The sequence below is a fragment of the Plecotus auritus genome (genome assembly GCF_963455305.1).
Source record: "Plecotus auritus genome assembly, chromosome: 7".
NCBI lineage: Eukaryota > Metazoa > Chordata > Mammalia > Chiroptera > Vespertilionidae > Plecotus > Plecotus auritus.
This window is the reverse complement of record NC_137774.1, coordinates 29,854,883-29,877,540: the sequence shown is the minus strand read 5'-3', so window position 1 is coordinate 29,877,540 and position 22,658 is coordinate 29,854,883. Positions and strand designations below refer to the sequence as shown.

General features: G+C 39.6%; 1 protein-coding gene across 2 annotated transcripts in view; it reads right to left on the bottom strand.

Moving 5' to 3' along the window:
- CA10 (carbonic anhydrase 10) overlaps positions 1–22,658 on the bottom strand; it is a 387,282-nt gene that overhangs the window by 313,526 nt on the left and 51,098 nt on the right. For both annotated transcript variants that reach the window (XM_080680847.1, XM_080680848.1), the window contains exon 3: positions 3,511–3,585. In XM_080680847.1, the coding sequence (XP_080536973.1) occupies positions 3,511–3,585 (75 nt within the window). The remainder of the gene's footprint in view (positions 1–3,510; positions 3,586–22,658) is intronic.

Here is a 22,658-nt window from a genome sequence, read left to right as displayed (position 1 = left end):
GCCAAGTTGACACATAAAATTAGCCATTATGAGACTGAAATTACCATGATTGTTGTAGATATTAGCCAAGGGTAATCTTCTGGGGCTGGGGAGGGGCTCCTTCCCTGGGCACATTCAAACAAAATTGGGGCTCTGCCTGCAAGGCATACTGTGGTTATGGATGGGATTGGATGAAAGTATGGATTTAAACGGGTAAATGGCAAAGTCTGTTAAACACCAGGCAGGCAGAATCCCAATACTTTATGGCCTTCTTTACATGTTCTATCAATCCTATTAGATCCCTTGTTATACTGAGTCATGGGTTTATGGTGTATCTTTCTCCTTAGACTGTAGGTTAACCCTTGAATAAGAAGGATGTATTGGTTACCTCAGTGGTCAGCAAACTGCGGCTCGCAAGCCACATGCGGCTCTTTGGCCCATTGAGTGTGGCTCTTCCACAAAATACCACGGCCTGGGTGAGTCTATTTTGAAGAAGTGGCGTTAGAAGAAGTTTAAGTTTAAAAAATGTGGCTCTCAAAAGAAATTTCAATCGTTGTACTGTTGATATTTGGTTCTGTTGACTAATGAGTTTGCCGACCACTGGGTTACCTCTTCATCAACAGCCCCTTATGTGGTGCTCAGTATCAGGTGACTACTCTGTAAATGCTACTGAATTAACCCAAGGTGGCTATTCTTGTCCTAAATCAACCTTGTGCTTGCTATTGCTACAGAAATCGCATATTTCTATCCACCACAACCTTTGTTGAAGTCACAGATTCGCAACTGCTATTCCAATTGCTAATTACTTCTGGACACTCTTGTAAAGAACTTATGGTACCATAAAACTTGTCCAAGTAGTCTAGCCATGTGAAGTTCTCTTCTTTTTCACACATCCATAACCTGAAAAAAAATCCCAGTGGCAAAGTAAAGAACCCTCTCAGCCTTATACTCAGCAATAATAATTAGAGATAAAGGGTCCATTGTTTGCCCTAAAGCATTAGCTCAGATAAAATAGGTCATCTGGAGTCTGTCTGATCTTAGAGCCTCAGGTACAATTACTTAATTCAAATATTCTCATGACTCCTATATATATTTTTTAACAGAGTTAAAGTTCCCAAAGTTTAGAAAGTGAAATAATCAGATACCAGTCTTCTTTATCAGGAAGTCAAAGGTCATCAGGAATGATAAATACAGAGGATGATAAAGTCAATTCTCACTTGGCCACTGTGTAGAGGAATTTAAGGAACATTTTACTAAGCACCTTCCATGTTCTGGGCACCAGGAGAGACACTCATTTGCAATATCATATTTTCCAAAGTTCAGCCCCCTGCCTTTGCTGAAGTAGATAAGTATCAAATATCCAGCTATGGTGATAAAAGAATGATAGTTATACCAAGGAAACTGACATGTACCAATATCACTATTAGCACTCTCCCTGCATTGTGTAATTTAATTCTCACAAAATCTCATGAAGCTAATTTAGTCCTTATCTCCATTTCAACAGATGAAGACTTCGGGGCTGAGAGTGGGTAGGCAATGTGCTGACAGTTATACCAGCAGGAAGCCCTAGAACCTGGACTCATCTCCAGGTATGACCCCAGAGTCCATGCTCAGACCTCTATACCTTCTGCACCACAGATAGCGGGCTTTATATTTATTATCTCATTTAAAACTGGAAATGAGGAAAAGTTCAAGTCTTAAATCAACCCATAAAGGAAAAATGTAATTTATTTACTACAATTAAAAATAATTTGAAATAAACTCAAAATATGGCCTTAAACACATGTTAAGAATGTGTCAACAGAGGGGGAAATCATCAAAAAAGGTGGGGCAGAAAAGCAGAATCCTGCAGTGCTTAGCCAGTATTATCCATGAGCATTTTAGTCATTACAGAGAACATTATAATAAGCCTAGTTTATTTAGCAAGACTTATTATAACCTGGAGAAATGCTGTTAGCTGCTCTAACCCCATAATCCCAAAACAATGATATAATTATACATGTAATTTCCAGGATATCTTGCCCTGGCCAGGTGGCTCCATTGGTTAGAGTGTTGTCCCATACACCAAAGGGCCGTGGACTTGATTCCCAGTCAGGGCACATAAGAGGTTGAGGGTTCGATCCCCTGTTGGGGAGCATATGGGAGGCAACTGATCAATGTTTCACTCTCACATTGATGGTTCTCTCTCTTCCTCTCCCCTCCTCTCTCTCTAAAATCAATAGAAGGCTATCCTCTGGTGAGGATTTAAAAATGTAATTTCCAGGATATCTTGAATATAAACAGCACATTCCCCAGGAAACAAACCAACAAATAAACATTCCATCCATTGGACAGGGACATTCCCAGTTGTAGTATAAAATATCATGTATCTATACATGCCATGTGAACATAGCTTGTGTTAATTAAGTTGTTATAAGATTATTAGAAACATGATCATTTCCGGGTGAATTAATCAAGTCCAGTTTCTATCCCACTGAGCCAAGGAATAAATGTACCATAATGAATTTATGAAGTTAATAATGTCAGTTTATGAGGCTGTTTGGCAGTCAGTTGGCTTTTTCCTGAGCCCCCCACTCTCCCTCACCATGCCCGTGCCGGCGCAGCACACAGCTAATGTAGTGAACTCTACAGAAGAACAGGAGAAGATGACATCACATTGACCATGTGGATAAGCCAGGTGACCTGGAGCACTGCTCTTTCCACTTGCCACCAATTACGAAGACTCCAACTGACACATGAGGTCATCTGTTCTCAGTGCCTGAGTGAGGACCCCACATTGGCTCCTCTTAAAAGCTTTCTGTTTTACCCTCTCATATATAAGCAGTTAAAATTCTTTGAAATATCTCACCTGCCTTCCCTTCCATCCTTCTCTTGAACATTCTTTCTCTTCCCCTTATTTCTCTCCTCACTAACGTCTTCATTAACACAGCAGAAGGATGGGGACCACGGCTAGGATAAGGGGAGTGGGGAAAGGCAGGGACCCTCCACCTTGCTTCTAAACTAAAGTCACAGTATGTTTCTGCCTCCAACCTGTCTCCAGTTCCCTCCCCGCATGATGACAGCATCTTCTTTGCCTGTTATTTTTAGCTGGTGCTTGGCCTAATCTGCTAAGTGCTGACCATGGATGCTCCTGGAGTGACATCGATGACAGCATGCATCCCAGCAGGCCACATGGCCATGGCCATCCTTTCCAGACTCCCTGCTTCACTAGTGTTAAGAAACAGTGCTCTCTCACTTCACCAAATTCAGCAGACAGAGCTTCAACTCTCAAACCCCCATCACCCTCTCCCTGACAGAGCCACCTGCAGGTGGAAGGACCTTGAGATGTAGACTCAGATGGAAAAATTCAGTCTTGGTTAAATTGCCACTCGCTCAATACACTTTCTCTTGATGGAGTATTCATCTAACACATAAGTCAGAGTATACTGCCTTTTGCAATAGAGTACATGCCATGTAGCAAATGTAAAACTCTGGAAATAATGCCATATTTCATTCAAATTCTTTTCTTATAAATGAGAGTAAATGTTTTACCTGGAACAAAGCTTCCCTGGACCACCTCCTTATACGCCCACCAGCCTTCATGGATTTTTGGTGAATTCTGTTGAGCTAAAAGAAAAACAAAAAAGAGAGACTAAGATAATAGCAGAGAAGTACTGTGTCCTGGCTGTCAAAGCAAAAAGCATGACTATACATAAAATAATACTTTTCTCCCCAAAAGTCCTACTAACAAATTCAATAGCAACCCTCCCTCTCCTTCTGTTCAATTAGATCATTATCCTGTAAATATGTTGTCATGGAGTATTATAAAAAGCACTCAGGATATTTCTATTTAATAGAAATAGACTATAATTATATATTTAAGCCTATTTGAATTCCCCTGTCATTTGTCTCTACCTCCGACTCGCCTCTTTTTTTCCTCTGTTCCCTACACACACACACACACACACCCTCTGCTGGAATTGAGAGGAGGCTGATCCCATCCACAAGCCAGGCAAAAATCCTACAGATGCACAGAACTCTTAGGGATGGAGAGGTAGGGAGTTTGCTGGGAGAGCTAAACTAGAAGTGGGAAGGGTGCAATCAGCCAGCTCTCCTCAGTTCCCAGAAGAATGAAGATAAGAAGGTAAATAATCATGGTGAGGGCTTTGGACTTCATAGGGAGGAAGAGCAGAAATCCCAAGAAACTGGAACATCCCACAGGGATCTGTGAGCTCATACTGACATGGCCTCATAATAATCTGACATTTATGACAGTTGATGGTGAATTGGGGCTATACTATTTCATATGGGGGTACACCCCAAAGTATGGTGACACATACACTTGTGCTGAACCCTTCAGCAATTAAACCGCATTCACATTTCAGCTCTTAGTCCCAATGCAGGAAAACAATGTAATTTCAGACCATAATTATCATTTGTCTAATATATAGTAAATGTTAAAACTCTGCTTGAATGTCCTTTCTTTAAATCTTGTTCTGATTTCAGTCTCCTTGTTCAGACTCCTCATTCAGGGTCAGAGAAAACAATACAAACAAGGGGTCTGAAAGCAACGCTTTGTGTAGAGGGAGGATCTGCTGAGTTCCTTTAGCTCCCACATGAGCTGCAATTGCTTAGCCCAGTGGTCGGCAAACTGCAGCTCGCCAGCCACATGCAGCTTGTGAGCCGCAGTTTGCCGCTCTGTTGACTAATGAGTTTGCCGACCACTGACCTAGACTCTCGATTCCAATAATTACAGGCTGTTGTTGTTCCTTGTGATTAAGCCCATACTGCATCATACCCAAGTATTTGCAAATTGAAATACATATTTTATTGTAATTTATCTCTTTGTATTTACCCTTTATATTATAGTTAAAGCATTACATTAATTATATATATACATATTTGAAATTATGTGTGTAAGTTAGCAGTCAAACTTTTCAGTAAAGAGCCATGTAGGAAATATTTTAGACTTTGTGGCCAAATGGTCTCTGTTGCAACCATTCAACTTCGTTGTAGTAGAAAAGCAGCCACAGACATTATATAAATAAATGGGCATGTCTGCGTGTCAATAAAATTTGATTTATGGACACTAAAATTTGCATTTAGTTTGATTTTTACATGTCACAAGAATTATTATTCTTTGATTTTTTTCTCAACTATTTAAAAATGTAAAACCATTCTTAATGCCTGGGCAGATCAAAAATAATTAGTGGAAACTAGATCACCAACTTACACCATACACAAAAATAAACTCAAAATGGATACAGGACTTAAATATAAGACGGGAAACCATAAAAATACTAGAGGAATCCACAGGCAGCAAAATCTCAGACATATGCCAAAAGAACTTTTTCAGTGATACTGCCCCTAGGGCAATGGAAGCCAAAGAGAAAATAAACAAATGGGACTACATCAAAATAAAAAGCTTTTGCACAGCAAAAGAAACCATCAACAAAACAACAAGAAACCCCACTGTATGGGAGAACATATTTGCAAATGGTATCACTGATAAAGGTTTAATTTCCAACATCTACAGGCAGCTTATACAACTTAATAAAAGGAAGATAAATGATCCAATAAAAAAATGGGCAACGGACCTAAATAGAATCTTTTCAAAAGAAGACAGAAGGAAGGCCAAGAGACACATGAAAACATGCTCAAAGTCACTAATTATCCGAGAGATGCAAATCAAAATGACAATGCGATACCATCTCACACCTGTCAGAATGGCTATCATCAACAAATCAACAAATGACAAGTGTTGGCGAGGATGCGGAGAAAAAGGAACCCTCGTGCACTGCTGGTGGGAATGCAGACTGGTGCAGCCACTGTGGAGAACAGTATGGAGTTTCCTCAAAAAACTGAAAATGGAACTCCCATTTGACCCAGTAATCCCACTTTTAGGAATATATCCTAAGAAACCAGAAACACCAATCAGAAAGGATATATGCACCCCTATGTTCCTAGCAGCACAATTTACAATAGCTAAGATTTGGAAACAGCCTAGGTGCCCGTCAGCAGAAGACTGGATCAGAAAACTATGGTACATCTACACAATGGAATACTATGCTGCCATAAAAAAGAAGGAATTACTACCATTTGTAGACACCTGGATGGAATTAGAGAACATTATGCTAAGTGAAATAAGCCAGTCAATGAAAGAAAAATACCACATGATCTCACTCATTTGGGGATAATGAAAAACATTATAAACTGATGAACAAAAAGATAGTTACAGAGGCAGTAAAGCATCAAACAGACTGTCTAATTACAGCAGTAAGGTTAGGGAGAGGTGGGGGAAATAAGAGATCAACCGAAGGACTTGTATACATGCATATAAGAGTAACCAACGGATGCAAAACATTGGGGGGTGAGGGCATGTATGGGAGTGGGGTGGGGGGGATAATGGTAAGATATGCACACATATAATACCTTAATAAAAATTTGAAAAAAAAATAATTAGTGGGACATCTTTGGCCAGACGATGATAGTTTGCCAATTTCTCTTCTAGTGCCTCATGCTAAAGCATTTACATATTGAGACACATATCATTGATTATAGTTCCTTTATTTCTCCTTTATATTTTATAACTAAAGCACTATGTTGATTTTTCAAAATTAATATGTGTAAATACTGTAAACAAAGATTTTTGTGAAACTACTTGATAACCCTGGCTGATGTGTCTTGGTTGGGCATCATCCAGTGCACCACAGGGTTGATGGTTTGATTCCCAGGTAGGGCACATGTCTGGTTTGCACGCTCAATTCCTTGGTGAGGGAGGGGGGTGCAGGCATCAGCTGATCAATGTTTCACTCTCTCTCCCTCTCCTTTCCTCTGTCTTTAAAAAATCAATTAAAAATCTTAACTAAAACTACTTGGTTAAAAAAACGGATGTAAAACAACAATTTTTGAGTGCTATGTAGATCTTTTCTTGGAATGATGAAATATATGCAAGAGAGTATAGCTTCTCCCACAGCTGGCTCTGAACATGAAAGAGAAGGCTGGGTTTATGGTTTCAGTTGTTCAAATGACAGGCAAAGACCCTGATGGGATAAAATTTGGTGATTTTTTACCAAATTCAGAAGTTCCTTTTTGATGAGGAAATCCATCCTGACTAATCTCTGGTGTAAAGCCATTAGGTGATGTCCACAGTTCCGTGCTTTTGAGCTTTCAGACAGGTGTATCTTTTCCAGGCATGGGTCATGCTCCATGTCCAGCAGAGCTATGCTGAAATATCAGTTCTTCCCCTCACCCCCAGTAGGATGTAATGTCTGTGAATTTAATTATCATGAAGGTGTGTATTACAAGGTGCTTGTTTCAAAACAGGGCCACTGTGTTTGAATGTGTTAGGTGACACCTGATCTCACAGATTTCTTAGCCTTTGAGATTCCCCTCTAGCTCCTAGGAGTACCTTCCAATGAGTTGGGAAGGAATAGGAGGGTGAATTTTATGCAGTGGCAAGGTCAGTGGGAGAATCAAAATCATTCTGAACTGTAGAGAAATGTCCTTTGTCCACCTACTTGGTGAACTTTGCAAGCCTATTACTCCTGATCTGATATCTCGGTTTGGTCATGCCTAACAGTCTCCTGGCTTCCTTCACATCTCCTCATCTTTCCCTGGTGCTACTAATACCTGGAGTCTCTGTGGACTCTTTCTCTTGACTCCCTGGCTGGACAGAATCCCTCCAGCCTTTGTTCGAAGTCACTTCTCCCTTTGTCTTCTGCCCCAGAACACATGCACCGGCTTTCAACTCAGCGGCCTGCAGGATCTTCCTCATAGGCTATGGGAACATCTGGCCACCATTCATGCCATGTGGGAAGTCAAAGTACTGGAAAATTCACTCTACTTTGATGCACCTTGAAATGTGCTGTCTTTCCAGAGCCTTAAATAGGGTATTTGTCCCTCTTCTGTTTGTTTCTAAAATCTCCTACCCCAACTACCAGCTCCAGGAGAAGTGGACTTCCCTTTTATTTGTCCTATGTCATAAACCAGCCTTCATGACAGGGCTGCATGCCTCAGGGGTCTTATTGTCATAGGCAGAAAAAGCATCTCCTCTGTATAAGGGAAGACACTGGGGCTAAGCCAGTGGTCGGCAAACTGCAGCTCGCCAGCCACATGTGGCTCGCGAGCTGCAGTTTGCCGCTCTGTTGACTAATGAGTTTGCCGAACACTGACCTAGACTCTCAATTCCAATAATTACAGGCTGTTGTTGTTCCTTGTGATTAAGCCCCTATCCCAGTGGTTGGCAAACTCATTCGTCAACAGAGCGGCAAACCGTGGCTCGCGAGCCACAGCCACAGTTTGCCGACCACTGCCCTATCCCAAGGACTTCACTGTTTTCCCTTTAATGGCCAATTCTGCCCCCTCCCTGGGAAGCAGGAACATTGAGAAGTGCACGGCTCATCATAGGGAACGTGAATGGCCTCCCGAGTGCACTGTGTGGCACCATTGGACCTGCCAGGGATAACGGATAATGCTCTTCTCCAAGTCCTTGACTTTTACAACACCAGGTAGGTCTCTCCCTCCATGAACCCCTGATATTATGTTATCCTACATTTTAGCATTTAGACAGTGCCCCACACTTACCTGTTTCCAAGTCATTCTTTCACACAAAACTGTAACTTTCTTGAGGTCAGGAAATGTGTCTTCTTTGGAAATCCCATTATTTATGCAAAACTTGGTACCTAAGAGGTACCCAGTCAAAGTTGGATAAATGCATGAAAAATGCGGTAGTGGAGTCATCCATGATACAAAACTGCAGTCCAGCTTTGAACAGCCCTTGGGACATTTTAATCTCTATCCAAATACGTTGGTGTGATGCCTGTATTTGTAGTCAGTGGGAATGTGGACAAAAGTGTTGTCAAGTTGGGTGATAGGCCCACACTGGCTTGACAGGTGGAAGAGCACCAGGAGGTGATACCCTGTCTGGGAAAATCAAAGTGATCAAAAACTCCTTTATTTTGCTTAATGTGTTTCATTTATAAAGATGGGGGTGGGTGTTGGGGAGGGGGAAGAAATGTCATACTTGATAGTATTTATATCTCTGCCCTTCTGAACTCTTTCTGAAGTTTTGAGACAAGGATGAAACTCATTTCTACCCAGTCCACCCTGTATGATCCCAATTTACCATAAACACTAGACAGAACATACAGATCAACAAGAATTGCACTGGCTAACTGAGAGACAAGTGTTCCAAGCACTGAGGATGGATATAAGCTAGAATCACCGTACACATTGGGCCAGACACAGGCAAGTTGACACCAAAATTATATTTGTGTTGGAAGATAAAGAAAAAAAATAGGTGGTACTGGATCAGCCTTTATTTCTTTCACCCAAAAGGCTTTGAATGACAGCATGGTAAGAGGCTCAAGGTAGCTGGAGCTGAAAATCAACAGGAGGAAAGTCCTAACATGGCTCATTTTTGCCCTGTATTCTAGAATCTCTGCCACGGGGATTTATCACTCCTTGGATCTCATTTCCCATAATCTTTACAAAATTTCGGTTCTCCCTGCTGTCACCAAGTATACCATGTCTATTACTCTCTCCACTTATTTGCTCAGCCCATTTCCCCCTGGAATTCCCTCTTTATCTACTTTTTCATGACTAATCTTACTCATTCTCAAAGCCGTACCAATTCCCACTCTTTTCAAGAAACTTCTGATCACCCCAGCCCCACTGTAATCCCTCACCTCTGTGAATTTCAGAACGTTAGTGTCTATTCCTCATTTACCACTTGCATTAATTCAACAAACATTTATTGAGCACCTATGATTGTCAGGCATTATTCTGTGCATCAAGAATACGAAGTTCCTGTTTCTTCCAAGAACTTAGATTCTCCTGGAGACAGAAAAAGTAAACAGATGGATTAAACTATAAGGAGAATATTAGAGAAAACTTTTCTGCATAATAATTTAACAGATGAGGTTATAGAGCGACTGGAAGGACACATTAGATGGTGTGACAGTGGTGACCTTTGAGATTATGACACTTGATCTGAGATTTAAATGACAAAAAAGATCTGGCCTCATAAAGGTCAACAGTGATAGTATTTCAGATGAGCTCAAAAATGTTAGAATGGCAGAAAGGAGTTTGGCTTTTTCAAGAACAATAAAAGTGGCCACAGGAGATGCATGGGGAGAGGGGTTCCAGATGAGGCTTGATGCTGTGGGTAGTGGTCCAGGAGAGAGATGGTGGTGGCTTTAATTGGGATAATAATGATGAAAATAGAAGTGGCTTGACCCTACATATTTTTTAGAGGAAGAGTAAGTAGGCACAGTGATGGATCGGATGAGGGAAGTTAAAGACCATGGATGAAGGATTACTCCCACCTTTTTTGGCCTGAGTGACTATGTTGACAGTCACTGAGATAACAAGGGAGATGGGGGAAGAGTAACTTTGGAACATGAAGGTCTGTTTCCAATGGCTCATGAACTTTATCGGGGGGTGGGAAGTAGGCAGTTGGATCTAAAATGAGTTCTGAGAAAAGGTCAAGATGAGATACATGTTTATGACTCTTGGCATATAAATGATATTTAAAACCATGAGATTACAAGAGGTTATCAAGAATCATGCGAAAATGTGTAGAGAGTCCAAAAGAGACACGGAATAGAGCTCAGGGATGTGAACTTTATTCAGATTTCCTATTTTGAACCTAATGTCCTATTTCTGTTCCAAGATCTCATCTAGAATCCCACATCACAGTTTGATGTTGTATCTCTTTAGTCTTCTCATGGTTGCAACAATTTCTTCATATACTTTTCATCTGTATTTTCCCATAGCCCTATCTCCCTAACTAAATTAAAACTATCTCAAGGTAGATGTAGTGTCTTGTCTACTATAAGGCAGTACATGTAAATAGGTGCATTAGGCACAGTGTTTAATACATGTTTAGTAAGTCTGGGAAGGGGAGAAAGCATAAGCTCCATTTAGAAATGTTATTTACAAGTTTTATAAGAACACTCACCTTCAGACTCATCTGTACTTTTTCCCTGAAATAAGATAGCCCTTAGATATTAAGAATCATGTAACTTACATAATAACAACAGAACACAAAAGAAGGAGATAAAAAGATTATCTCTAATTTATGTAATTGTAAGAGTGTAGCTATAATTTTGTTTTCTGCTTCTTTTATCAAACATTACTTCATGAGTTGTTTTCTCCATTCTTATTTTTAATGTGTACATAACAGCCCTTTTAGTAAACATGCCACAATTTCCCAATTATGCCCTTCCTATTGGCTGTCTGGTTGTTTGAATACAGAAATTTAGTTTTTCTAGCCAGAATTTCTTTTGTTCCACCTCCTTTAGAATCTTTTTGTAGAGCAGCATAACAAAATCAGTGTGCAAGGACAAGGCATAACTGTATTTAAGTTACTTTGTTAAAAAATTAGATCAAGTCTGGCCAGTGTGGCTTAGTGGTTGAGCATCAGCCTATGGACTGGGAGGTCGTAGTTCCATTCCCTATCAGGGCACATGCCCGGGTTGCAGGCTTGATCCCCAGTTCGGGGGAGAGGACATGCACGAGGCAGTCGATCAATGATTCTCTTTCATCTCTTTTATTATTGATGTTTCTTTCTCCTACTATTCCTTCCTCTCTGAAATTAATAAAAAAAAAATTTTTTTAAAGTTAGATCAATTTGCATTGCCATTTTAATGTGATTATTTTTTAAAAGGAAAATATTGGGGTAACCCTAAGATAAATAAATAATGACAGAATAATGCTAATTCATTAAAAATTCATTTTGACTTCTGAGAAACAGGCAGCTAAAGAAGAAGCATTGTAACTCTGTCCAATAAATGATTCTCTTTTGTCACAAATTCATGAGAAGAACATTTCATCAAAGTCAGGACACATTTTGTATTTCATGTTTTTTATTATTATTTATCATCTTGGAATCAGGTATAGATGTATTGTACATGAATATTATAGATCAATTTGGTGGTAAAGTCTATTCACGTTTTAAAATAGATGAATGAAACTTCAGACCCCCAAAATTCAAGTCCATGCCTAGGTTCGCTCAGACTCTCATAAATCATAGTGATAAGGAGAATGTGTGTGTGTGTGTGTGTGTGTGTGTGTGTGTGTGTTGTATTCAGAATACTAAAAGGGTATTGATATAATATGTCAATTTTACATTATAGCTGATAAACTATTTCTAATTCCTAAAATCAATGAATTAGTCAATTGTGGGATTAATCTCATTTCACACAAAACCTTCAATCACAACAAGTAGCTATGAATGAGAGTAAAATCTCCTGTCTTTTGAAAGCTTGAATTCAGCAAGGCTAAGTCAAATGATTAAAAAAAAAAAGGAAACAGGGAGAATTGTCAGTATCTTTTTCGAGGCAGTGTGAAATAATGGAAAGTATATAGCAACCTGGAGTTGAATTCCAAATGTACTACTAAATTTTGTGTCACTCTGGGCAAATTATTTCAGCTTTTAAATGCTCAGTTAAAATAAAAAACAATAAGACAAACCTCACTGTCCTTATCTGAGAATTGGGATTAACCCCCTTAAAGGACTGTCATTAAGGACTTAACGTGCTAATGTATATACTATTTTGTACTCAATAAATAACATCCACTACTTTTATTATTTGTTGCTAGTGGTATTGATATTGGGAAAATAGAGGGTGCAAGAAGAGGCAGAAAGAGAATATGGAAAAAGTAGAAAATTGCCCAGAAAAAGAAACCAGCAGCTATGGTACAATTTTACTTGAATCCGGTTGGAAAAAAAAAAAAATCACGCCCTAGCTGGTTTGGCTCAGTGGATAGAGCATCGGCCTGTGGACTGAAGGGTTCTGGGTTTGATTCCAGTCAAGGGCACATGCCCGGGTTGCAAGCTCGATCCCCAGTAGGTGGCATGCAGGAGGCAGCTGATCAAGGATTCTTTCTCATCACTGATGTTTCTCTCTCTCTCTCCCTCTCCCTTCCTCTCTGAAATCAATAAAATATATATTTTTTAAAAATCACGGCCTGAAGCAGTGTTAACCTGCATACTCCCTCCCATAAATTCTGAGCCAACTCAGGGAAGGAAAGAGCTAGCCTTGACTGACAAAGGGAGAGTGCTGGAGCCCCTGAGAATACTCATGATATTTGCAAGTCAAAGTATATAGTCACCAAGGAATCTGTGGAAATAGAACAGAAGACCTGGAACCAAAAAACAAATGATCCCCACAACTCACAGAGGAAACCTTTGCTATTTGTTAGGACAAAGGCCAAACAAATCCCAAGGTTCAGTGGGGCTGTAGAAAAAGCAGACAAAATGACCCACTGGAATCAATTAGCTATGGTGGGCCATAGGCAAGATGCTAGCCTTAGGCAAAGGCCATGTGGCTTAATTAATCAAGTAGTTAATTTTAAGCTGCACCCAAGGATAGGGCTTTTAAATTGATTTTCAGGGAGAAAGGACGAGAGAGAGAGAGAGAGAGAGAGAAACATTGATAGGTTGCCTCCTGTAACAGCCCCAATCAGGGATCAACCCACAACCTGGCTATGAGTCCTGACCTGACCGGGAATCGCTCCCACAACCTTTTGGTGTATGGGATGACTAACCCAGCCACTCTGCCAGGGCAATTTATTTTTTTTCATATACTATGAACTTAGCATCTTTTTTTGTCCTTCTTTCAGATTATAATGGACTCAGTATTTGCTGATCATGGCAGGGGTTGTCCCATAATGTACAAGCACTGCAGCCAGTGAATGATGAGCATAGATGGACTGTCCAGACAAGCCAAACTAGGTCCCATTAGTTAAATAACACAGATGAAAGTAAAGTTTGGAACTTGAATTATTGGGAGAGTTGAAACTGGAGTTGATCATTTGATCTATCTCAATCTATCAATGAGAATGACTCATAAATTTATATTTCTCACCTGGACTTTTCATTCAGAACCCACTTAAATTCTCCATATCCCACTCAATAGGGTATCACTATTTTTGAGGACTCGGTGATCACAAAATTGCCTTTTGCCCCTGTGGCAAAGATGGTGTTAATAATCTCCCAATATTCATTTTCTTCTTTTTTTAAAAATATTTTTATTGACTTCAGAGAGGAAGGGAGAGGGAAAGTTAGATAGAAAGATCAATGATGAGAGAGAATAAATGATTGGCTGCCTCCTACACACCCCCTGGATCGAGTCTGCAACCCTTGCATGTGCCCTTGACCGGAATTGAACCCTGGACCTTCTGGTCTGCAGGCGATGCTCTATCCACTTCCAAACCAGCTAGGGTTCCTCTTTTCTTTAACAAGAGAGTCCCTGGCTTTTTAGTAAGGCACATAACTTCTCATAATAACAACTACATCTCCCTACCTCCCTTGTAGCTAGGTGTGGACATGTGACTAGTTTCTTTCATTTTACGTATATTTCATTTCATATCAATACAATTCAATATGATTCTATTCAATCCAGTCCAAAAAATATTTAGCATGTACTCACTGTATTTGAATACCTATTCGGGATTTTTATGTTGGAGAGGCTCACAATTCAATGAGAAAAAAAGAAATGTGATTACTATATTTGAGGCTAACATTTATATAATATGTTAGTTAAGATAATGCTAGTGATGATGACACTAGTTTATCTGCTGTTAAATATAAACTCTAAAATCTCAATGACATAGTACAAGTTTATTTCTCACACATGCAAAACCCCGAACTGCTTTTCCTGATTGTTGCACAGCTCTCCAATCCAGGACCCAGGCTCCTTCTGTCTTGTGGCTCTGCTATCTGCAATATATGATTCAAAACCCCATGCCGTTCAAGGCTAACGGGAAGATAGCATGCAGACTCTCTCTGGTGAGTAATTGTCATGGAATTAAGCCTAGAAATAATACTCATTACATCTGCTCCAATTTCATTGATTAGAGCTTCATCTCCTGAATATATCTACTATTAAATGTAACAAAGGTCAGGGCAATGCCCAGCTGTGGATTTCACAATGGTGTTTGACTGGAGAGAAGGAAGTGATGCTGAAGAAAATGTAAAGCTTCCCATTTCCCTAGGATGATCCAAGAAGAGGAAGAAATGTTTTGAAGTATATATAGCTAGGGTAACTGTAACTTCCGATTTGCCTAGGATTTCCTAGTTTACCCTTGTTTAAATATAATTATAAATAGGACCCTCTTTTGCTCTCAAAGATAAATACATGGCCATCTCTACACGGTCTTGGCCACATATAGCTAAAGCCACTTTGAAGAACCTACCTGTAGGGTATTTAGATTCATGTTAGATCATTCACATATTGATAACTATTTCATCATGTGTGTTATTTAACCTAATTCAAGAATGGTACCTTCTCCCTCCCCTCCTATATCCCCTCTCTCTTTCTCCTGCTAGTCTCATCAACATTTCCCAGCTGATAAATCAATAACACCAATTTATTTGACCACAGGGAAAACAAAACAAAACAATTATTAGCAACCTGATGATCCAACTTTTCCTTTTATTTAAATGTTAGATAAAAAGAGGCAAATTTCAATTGAATAAGCTTACTGAAAGTATTAAAGCCTTGGATTACATGGGGGAAGGATCCCTCTTCTCTGAGTAACCCTTTTCCATCTGTAAATATTCAACATGACACCCAAGGCTTTCTTCACCACCTTTCTATACAGTAAGAATGGCTACTGGAATAAGTTGTAGTATAAGATATTAATTATAATGAATTATAATTATCATATAAACAAATTACCTAACCATATTTCATTTCTCCCTAAATATGGACTAGCCTGTTCAGAAAAATGAACACATGACATAGGATTACAGATGTGAAAGGGAGCTCTGAAATCCTATTTTCTGGCCCCTCATTTGTCAAATGGAGAAACTGAGACCCAGAGGAATGAAAGCCTTCAGAAAAGTTATGGCCGGGAGCCCAAGCTGTGCCTTAAGGCATCTGCTGATCAAACACTACTCTTCCAACTATAATGAAAAGAACTTTAAAATAAATATATACATATTTTATTGATTTCAGAGAGGAAGGGAGAAGGGGAGAGAGAGAGAGAGGCAGAGAGGCAGAGAGAGAGAGAGAGAGACATCAATGATGAGAGAGAATCCTTGATTGGCTGCCTCCTGCATGCCTCATATTGGGGGATTGAGCCCACAACACCTGGCGGGGAATCCATTGGTGACCTCCTGTTCCTGGGTCAACACTCAACCACTGAGCCACACTGGGCTGGAGAAGGATTTTTAAATGAGTTGTAAAGATTAGTTGTCAGTTGAACAGAACACCTGCCTTTAGGTACTCAGGATTCTCAGCTCAATAGTCAGCCAAGTCTAGACTTTTCTAATGACATGTGTACTAATTCCACTGAAGAACTCTTTCAGGATGACTTTGTCTTATCGGCCTGCAGAAGGGGTTCAGAACAGAATGCACCCTCTCTGCCTTGGAAAACCAAGAGGAAGAACAGAGTTGGAAAGTTCCCGCGTTCTAAGTTTCAGAAAGCTTCTTTTGTTCTTTCACCATCCACCTCTAGAACTCTGTGTGATGCATGCTCAAGGTTTACTCACTTGTAAATCAAAGACAGATTGTTAAGGATGAAAAGGGAGGATCTATGGGAGAGCCTGCTTTCTCTGAGATCCTCTTCAAAAATTAATTTCTAAAGGAACAAAGGCAAATGTACTTTCAAATGACTATTTTTTCTCAAACAATAGGTTTTTCTCAAATTTCTGGGAATGCCAAGAACATCCTATCTCAGTTACAAATGTCACACACAGCATATAATAATAAAATCAATAAATGAAAAGAAAGAAAAAGCCCTTGCAAACAAATACTTTTTAAATCACCCAACCAATGCAGATGCCAGTCCTGAGAGCCACAGTACCTCTGGCTTTCAGAAAAAAAAAATCACCAAGCAAAAAAGTTGAAAAATACATGAAGGATTATATAGAGCTCAGTCAATAACATGCTTTCATCATCCTGGCCATATTTCCCCAGACCATATTTTGTTTAGAAAGTAAGCAAATGCTCTTTCTTCATTAGGTTAATGCTCCGCAATTCTCCACACCCACTTCTGTTGGAACATCCAGGGCCATGCAATCGTGAATTTCAAAAGGTAGGCACAACCAGACACAGATATAGTCTGTGTGCTCCTGGAGCAAACACTAAGCTCTAACGTTCCAGGTAAAAGAGATAGGATTGGAAGATGGCAGGAGTCTGCGTGAAGTATACAGCGTGGACCTTAAGTGAGTGTTTTTGTAGTTCATGTACATGTGTTTGTGTCACTAGTATACTCACACATGGCTGCTAGATGAAGAGATGTTGGCCTTGGTGAGTGTATAATAGGAAGGTATGATCACAGGTCACGACAAGCTGACATTAGGATTTGGAGCTTGCGTTGAATTCAAAGGTGTTCTTAGCCAAGAGTCATGCAAGAGAAGAACTAATAGCCTGGCCAGTATGGCTCAGTGGTTGAGCATCAACCTATGAATCAGGAGGTCAAAATTTGATTCCCGGTAGCCGATCAATGTTTCTCCCTCATCAATGATGTTTCTCTCTCTCTCCCTCTCCCTTAAAAAGAGGAGAAATAGTAAATAATAACTAGTGGCTCGATGCACAAATTTGTGCACATTGAAAGGAAATTAATTAGAAGAAATATTTTAATATCGCTATTCGCCCTTGCTCTATAATAGAAGTGTCAACCAAACTCATGATTGACAATGACAGATGGAAACACACACATGTGTTTGGCATCAGCGAGAGCTTTATATGTATCGTGCATGAGTGAGCCAACTTAGCCTTTTATAGATATAGAATAAACTTGCTTAATTAGACCTGCTTTATGATTTAGCCAAACTTTTTCTAGCCTAGTGAAGTACCCCAACTTCTCTTTCAGGTAATTGTCAGCAACACAGTAGTCAATATCAACATGAAGCAGATTATTATTGTAGATCACGCAGGAAGAACAAATGGTAAAATATTTAACTGCAGCAGTGTTTGACTATATTGTGTGCAGTGAGAAAACTTGAAGTCATTTTCAAGGTCCAGCATCTCTTACTTCTTTTCAGTTGGGTCAAGTTTCTAAGCTTTCTAAATCTTTGTTTTCCAGCTAATGAAAAGAAAATAGGATTCCACCAAATCTCCTATCTACCTACTCAGGACTTCTATGAGAATCAAATTAGATGAGGCATGGGAAAATGCTTCACAGACATTAGTTAAAATGTGAAATGCTTCTACCAGGCTATAAAGCAAGTCGTGTTCCTGGGCTGAAGAAACTGCAAGGAGGATAGTCAGCGCTGGGGAGAGGAAGCCCAGCATAACTACGTGATGTCATTACTCGGACTGAGGGAAGGACACTTAGCATATTAGCCTTTTTAATATATAGAAGATAGCTAACATTTAAATAGCTTTTACACATAGGCACCACTGAACACTCTATGCATGTTGACTCATTAAGGTCACCAAGACCCTCTTTAGTGTTAATTTTATAATCCCCATTGTATCCGTGAAGAAACCAAAATTAGGGATGTAAGTAATTTGCCCAAGGTCTCCCTAGTAGGAAGGGGTGCAGCTGAGATTTACACGTAGGCAGTCTGGCTCCCCAATCTGTACTCTTAATCACTATGTCTCTTCCTTCTAAAAAGTTGGAAGATAAACACAAGTTTTTTCTTTAGAGAACTGTAACTAAAAAAAAAGATAGAAAATAGAAGAAAAAAGGTCATCAAATGCCAATGGGGTAAAACAGGACTCAAGATAGCAATAGAGCTAAGAGGTCAAGTGACCAAGACTGGAGACATTGTTAGAAAAGGGGCAAGTGGGAAGCAGGAGGACTGTAGCAAATAGCTGAGATCATCTTTAAAAAACTACTCATGTAAAGAGAGAGTTTCCGATAGGTTCTCAAAGAAAAAACCAAGTCATCCCTCCACCACCACTGTTCTCCTACCAGAATATTCTACCACAACTATTCAGAAAATTATAAAGATATTCTTGTGAATCAAGCTTTACTGCAAGCAAGGTTCATTCCTTCAGATACATCTTAGAAGTGGAATTATTGCGGTTAAAGGGGAGAAATAAATCAATGGGCATTTCCATCCTAATCTGAAATAAGACAAGGATGATTAAAATGATGATGAATAAAAGCTGTCCTTTATTCAGTGATTTTTGCATGCCAGAGACCCTTCTAGGCACCCCACACATGCCATGTCACTCAATCAAAACAAATCTATAAAAGAGAAAACATCATGCAGATTGATTAAAAAACATTATATAACTTGTACATGGTCACAAGCTATTAAGTGGCAAATGCAGGATTTAAATGAAGTCTGTTGGATGCCAAAGCTCATGGGCATAAATTTACTCTGTAGATTGCCTGAAAACTTGGAACAATCAATACAGGGGTTGGGAATAATAACTATAACTACTGAAAAGAAGTCAGGAAAAATTATTTGCCTATCCTAGCTGTCAAATGAAACAAAGAACTTCCAAACTGACTAAGAAAAAAAAGGAGAAAATAATTCTGTAGAGTCAAGAATGGAGAAAGGAGTGAGTAGAGAGAGACAGAGCAGAAAGAGAAGGAGGGAGGGAGGTGTAAGGAAAACCATAGAGATAGAAAACAAAATATAATGGGAAAATACATTCAAATATATTAGTCATCACTATAAATGTAAATGGTTTGAATTCAACTATTATAAGGAACAGACTCACATATTAGACTTTTTAAGAATAAAATATTCTATATTTTAGCAATATGGTTAAAATAAAATGACACCAAAGGATTGAAAGTAAATAATGGAAACAATTTAAATATTCATCTGTGTAGGAATAGGTTAATAGTCATGCTCATCTGTAGGAATGCTGTGTAGTAGTTAAAGAAATTTGATCTATAAGTATAAATTATAAGTAAAAATTAGATTCAGGGAAAAAGCAATTTGTAAAACAGTTAACTTGAAATGTATATATGGTATCCTATATAATAAAGAGCTAATATGCAAATGGTTGTCGTGCTCTCATGCCATCACGCGGTAATGGCTCAGACACTCAACACTGGGGAGAGAGGAATGGGGACCAGCCAGGCTATGGCCTGGAAGAGGGGTAAGCAGCCCACCCTGCGGTCCTGAGTGCCAGTGGCTGCACCTACACCTGTGGCCTGGCCAAGGAGAGGGACAAGCCACACGCCCCATGGTCCCGGGTGCCTGCAGCTGTGGCCCAGGTGAAGCTGCCCACCCATGGTCCCCTGCGGCCTGTCCAGGCGAAACCGGCCTGGGTCCTGGGTGCCTGTGACTGGCTGGAGGAGGGAATCCTGGGTTCCGGGTGTGGGGTGAGACAGAAGTGGTTAGGGGTGATCAGGCCAGCAGGGGAGTAGTTAGGGGTGATCAGGCAGGCAGACAGAGGTGGTTAGGGGCCATCAAGCAGGCATGCAGAGGGGTTAGGGGCCATTAGGCAGGCATGCAGAGGGTTAGGGGCGATCAGGCAGGCAGGCAGGTGAGCAGTTAGGAGCCAGTGGTCCTGGATTGTGAGAGGCAGTCAGACATCCCCCAAGGGGTCCTGGATTGGAGAGGGTGCAGGCCGGGCTGAGGGACCCCCACCCACTCCCCCCGTGCATGAATTTCGTGCATCAGGCCTCTATTATATAAAGGATATTTATAATAAGCATATATATTTTTTAAACATATTTTATTGATATTTTACAGAGAGGAAGGGAGAGGGATAGAGAGCTAGAAACATCGATGAGAGAGAAACATCGATCAGCTGCCTCCTGCACACCCCCCACTGGGGATGTGCCCGCAACCCAGGTACATGCCCTTGACCGGAATCGAACCCGGGACCCCTCAGTCCACAGGCCGACGCTCTATCCACTGAGCCAAACCGGTTTTGGCTATAATAAGCATATTTTATAAAGCAAAATATAGTCACATATAACTATACATATATCACAAATAGATTATATGTGATATACATACCACAAAATAAAACTATAAAATTTATATACATGTGCATACATAGTGAAGTTATGTAAAAATAGATACTAATATCTTAAAGAAAGTGATTATATCTTGAGAGGAGGAGAAAGTGGGGGTGGAATTAGGAAGGGGTACCCAGATTACTACAAATGTTATTAATTTAAAATATCTGAAGCAAATATGGCAAAATGTTAATATTTACTATTTTAGAGTAGTGGGGAGTATTTGACTTATTCTTTGTACTTTTCTGGTAAAAAAAATCCATGATTTTAAAATAGGTATGGGGAAATAGGTATGGTTAAAAATAAACATGTTATTAGATAAACTTAAATACCTATTTTTGAACATTAGCTGAGAAATAAATAACCTGAGAAGAGATGAGTAAGATTGACAAGTCAGTAACATAGAGATCAGTAAGATCCTTTCATCATTCAGAAGTTGGAGACTGATGCCAATTCTTCCTAAATGGATATATAGTTTTAGTGATAATCTAATTCAATAATCTAGTAACTTAAACTGTTTTCAAAGTTTATATGGAAGAATAAACACATAAGACTTTAAAAAATATTGTTAGGTATCTACATGTTCATAGACTAACACCTTATAAAGCTATAATAATATGATGAGTTACTGATAAGCAACTGGCAGACAAAGCAATGAAATAGCATTGATGGTGCTGAAATATTCCCTAGCATATTTGTTAATAAGATATGATAACAAAAATATCAAAATCTATGTCAGTGAAGTGGGCAAATTTCTAGGAAAATTGACAATGTATAACAAAAAATGGTTATACGGATATGTTTGTCACAATGTAAATTCTTGATGGATTAAAAAGTTAAATATAAAATAAAATGTAGCCCTAACTGGTTTGGCTCAATGGATAGAGCATCAGCCTGCGGACTCAAGGGTCCCAGGTTTGATTCCGGTCAAGGGCATGTACCTTGGTTGCGGGCACATTCCCAGTAGGGGGTGTCCAGGAGGCAGCTGGTCGATGTTTCTCTCTCACCGATGTTTCTAATTCACTATCACTCTCCCTTCCTCTCTGTAAAAAATCAATGAAATGTATTTTTTAAAAAAATAATAAATAAATAAAAATAAAATGTAAAAAAATCTCATTAATAAAAGCCTAGGTGGTCCTCACACCGTCATGCTGTGATGCTGTCACGCCATCACAAGATGGCTGCACCCACCGTGGAGGCGGGACCCCCGGCTCCGGCCTACCTCTTTGGGGCAATCCATCGCAGGCCTCCCAAACTGTGAGAGGGCACAGGCCAGGCTGGGGGACCTCCCCACCCGAGTGCATGAATTTCATGCACCAGGCCTCTAGTAAGCAAATCAAATTTTAAAATACTATTTTCTGGGTCAAAAATAAAATAACTTTAAGTGAATGTAGGTCACCTTCTCTCCCTAAATCTAAACATTGTTTATGCATTCTAGGTAGACCAGCAGCCTAACCTTCACAGAACATTCAGGGAAATGAAAACAAATGTTGGTCATGCCTCTAAGTGACATAATTGTAACTTGGTTTACTAGTAAACCTGGGATACAGACTTGTGAAGACTTATGATGGGCTGGGGTTTCCTGAAGGAAAGATAAAAAGGCCCCTTAGGGAAGATTACCATGAGCCAATGACAACAAAGATTTATGTAAAACCAAAAGGGCTCTGACTACATACTTATTAATAAACTTACAAATAACCCAATGTTGTACAGAAGAGCATTAGGTAAATATATCATGGAACATTCATACAATGCAGTATTAAATCATATTTTTTTGGAGATTATTTGAAGACAAAGAAAAATCC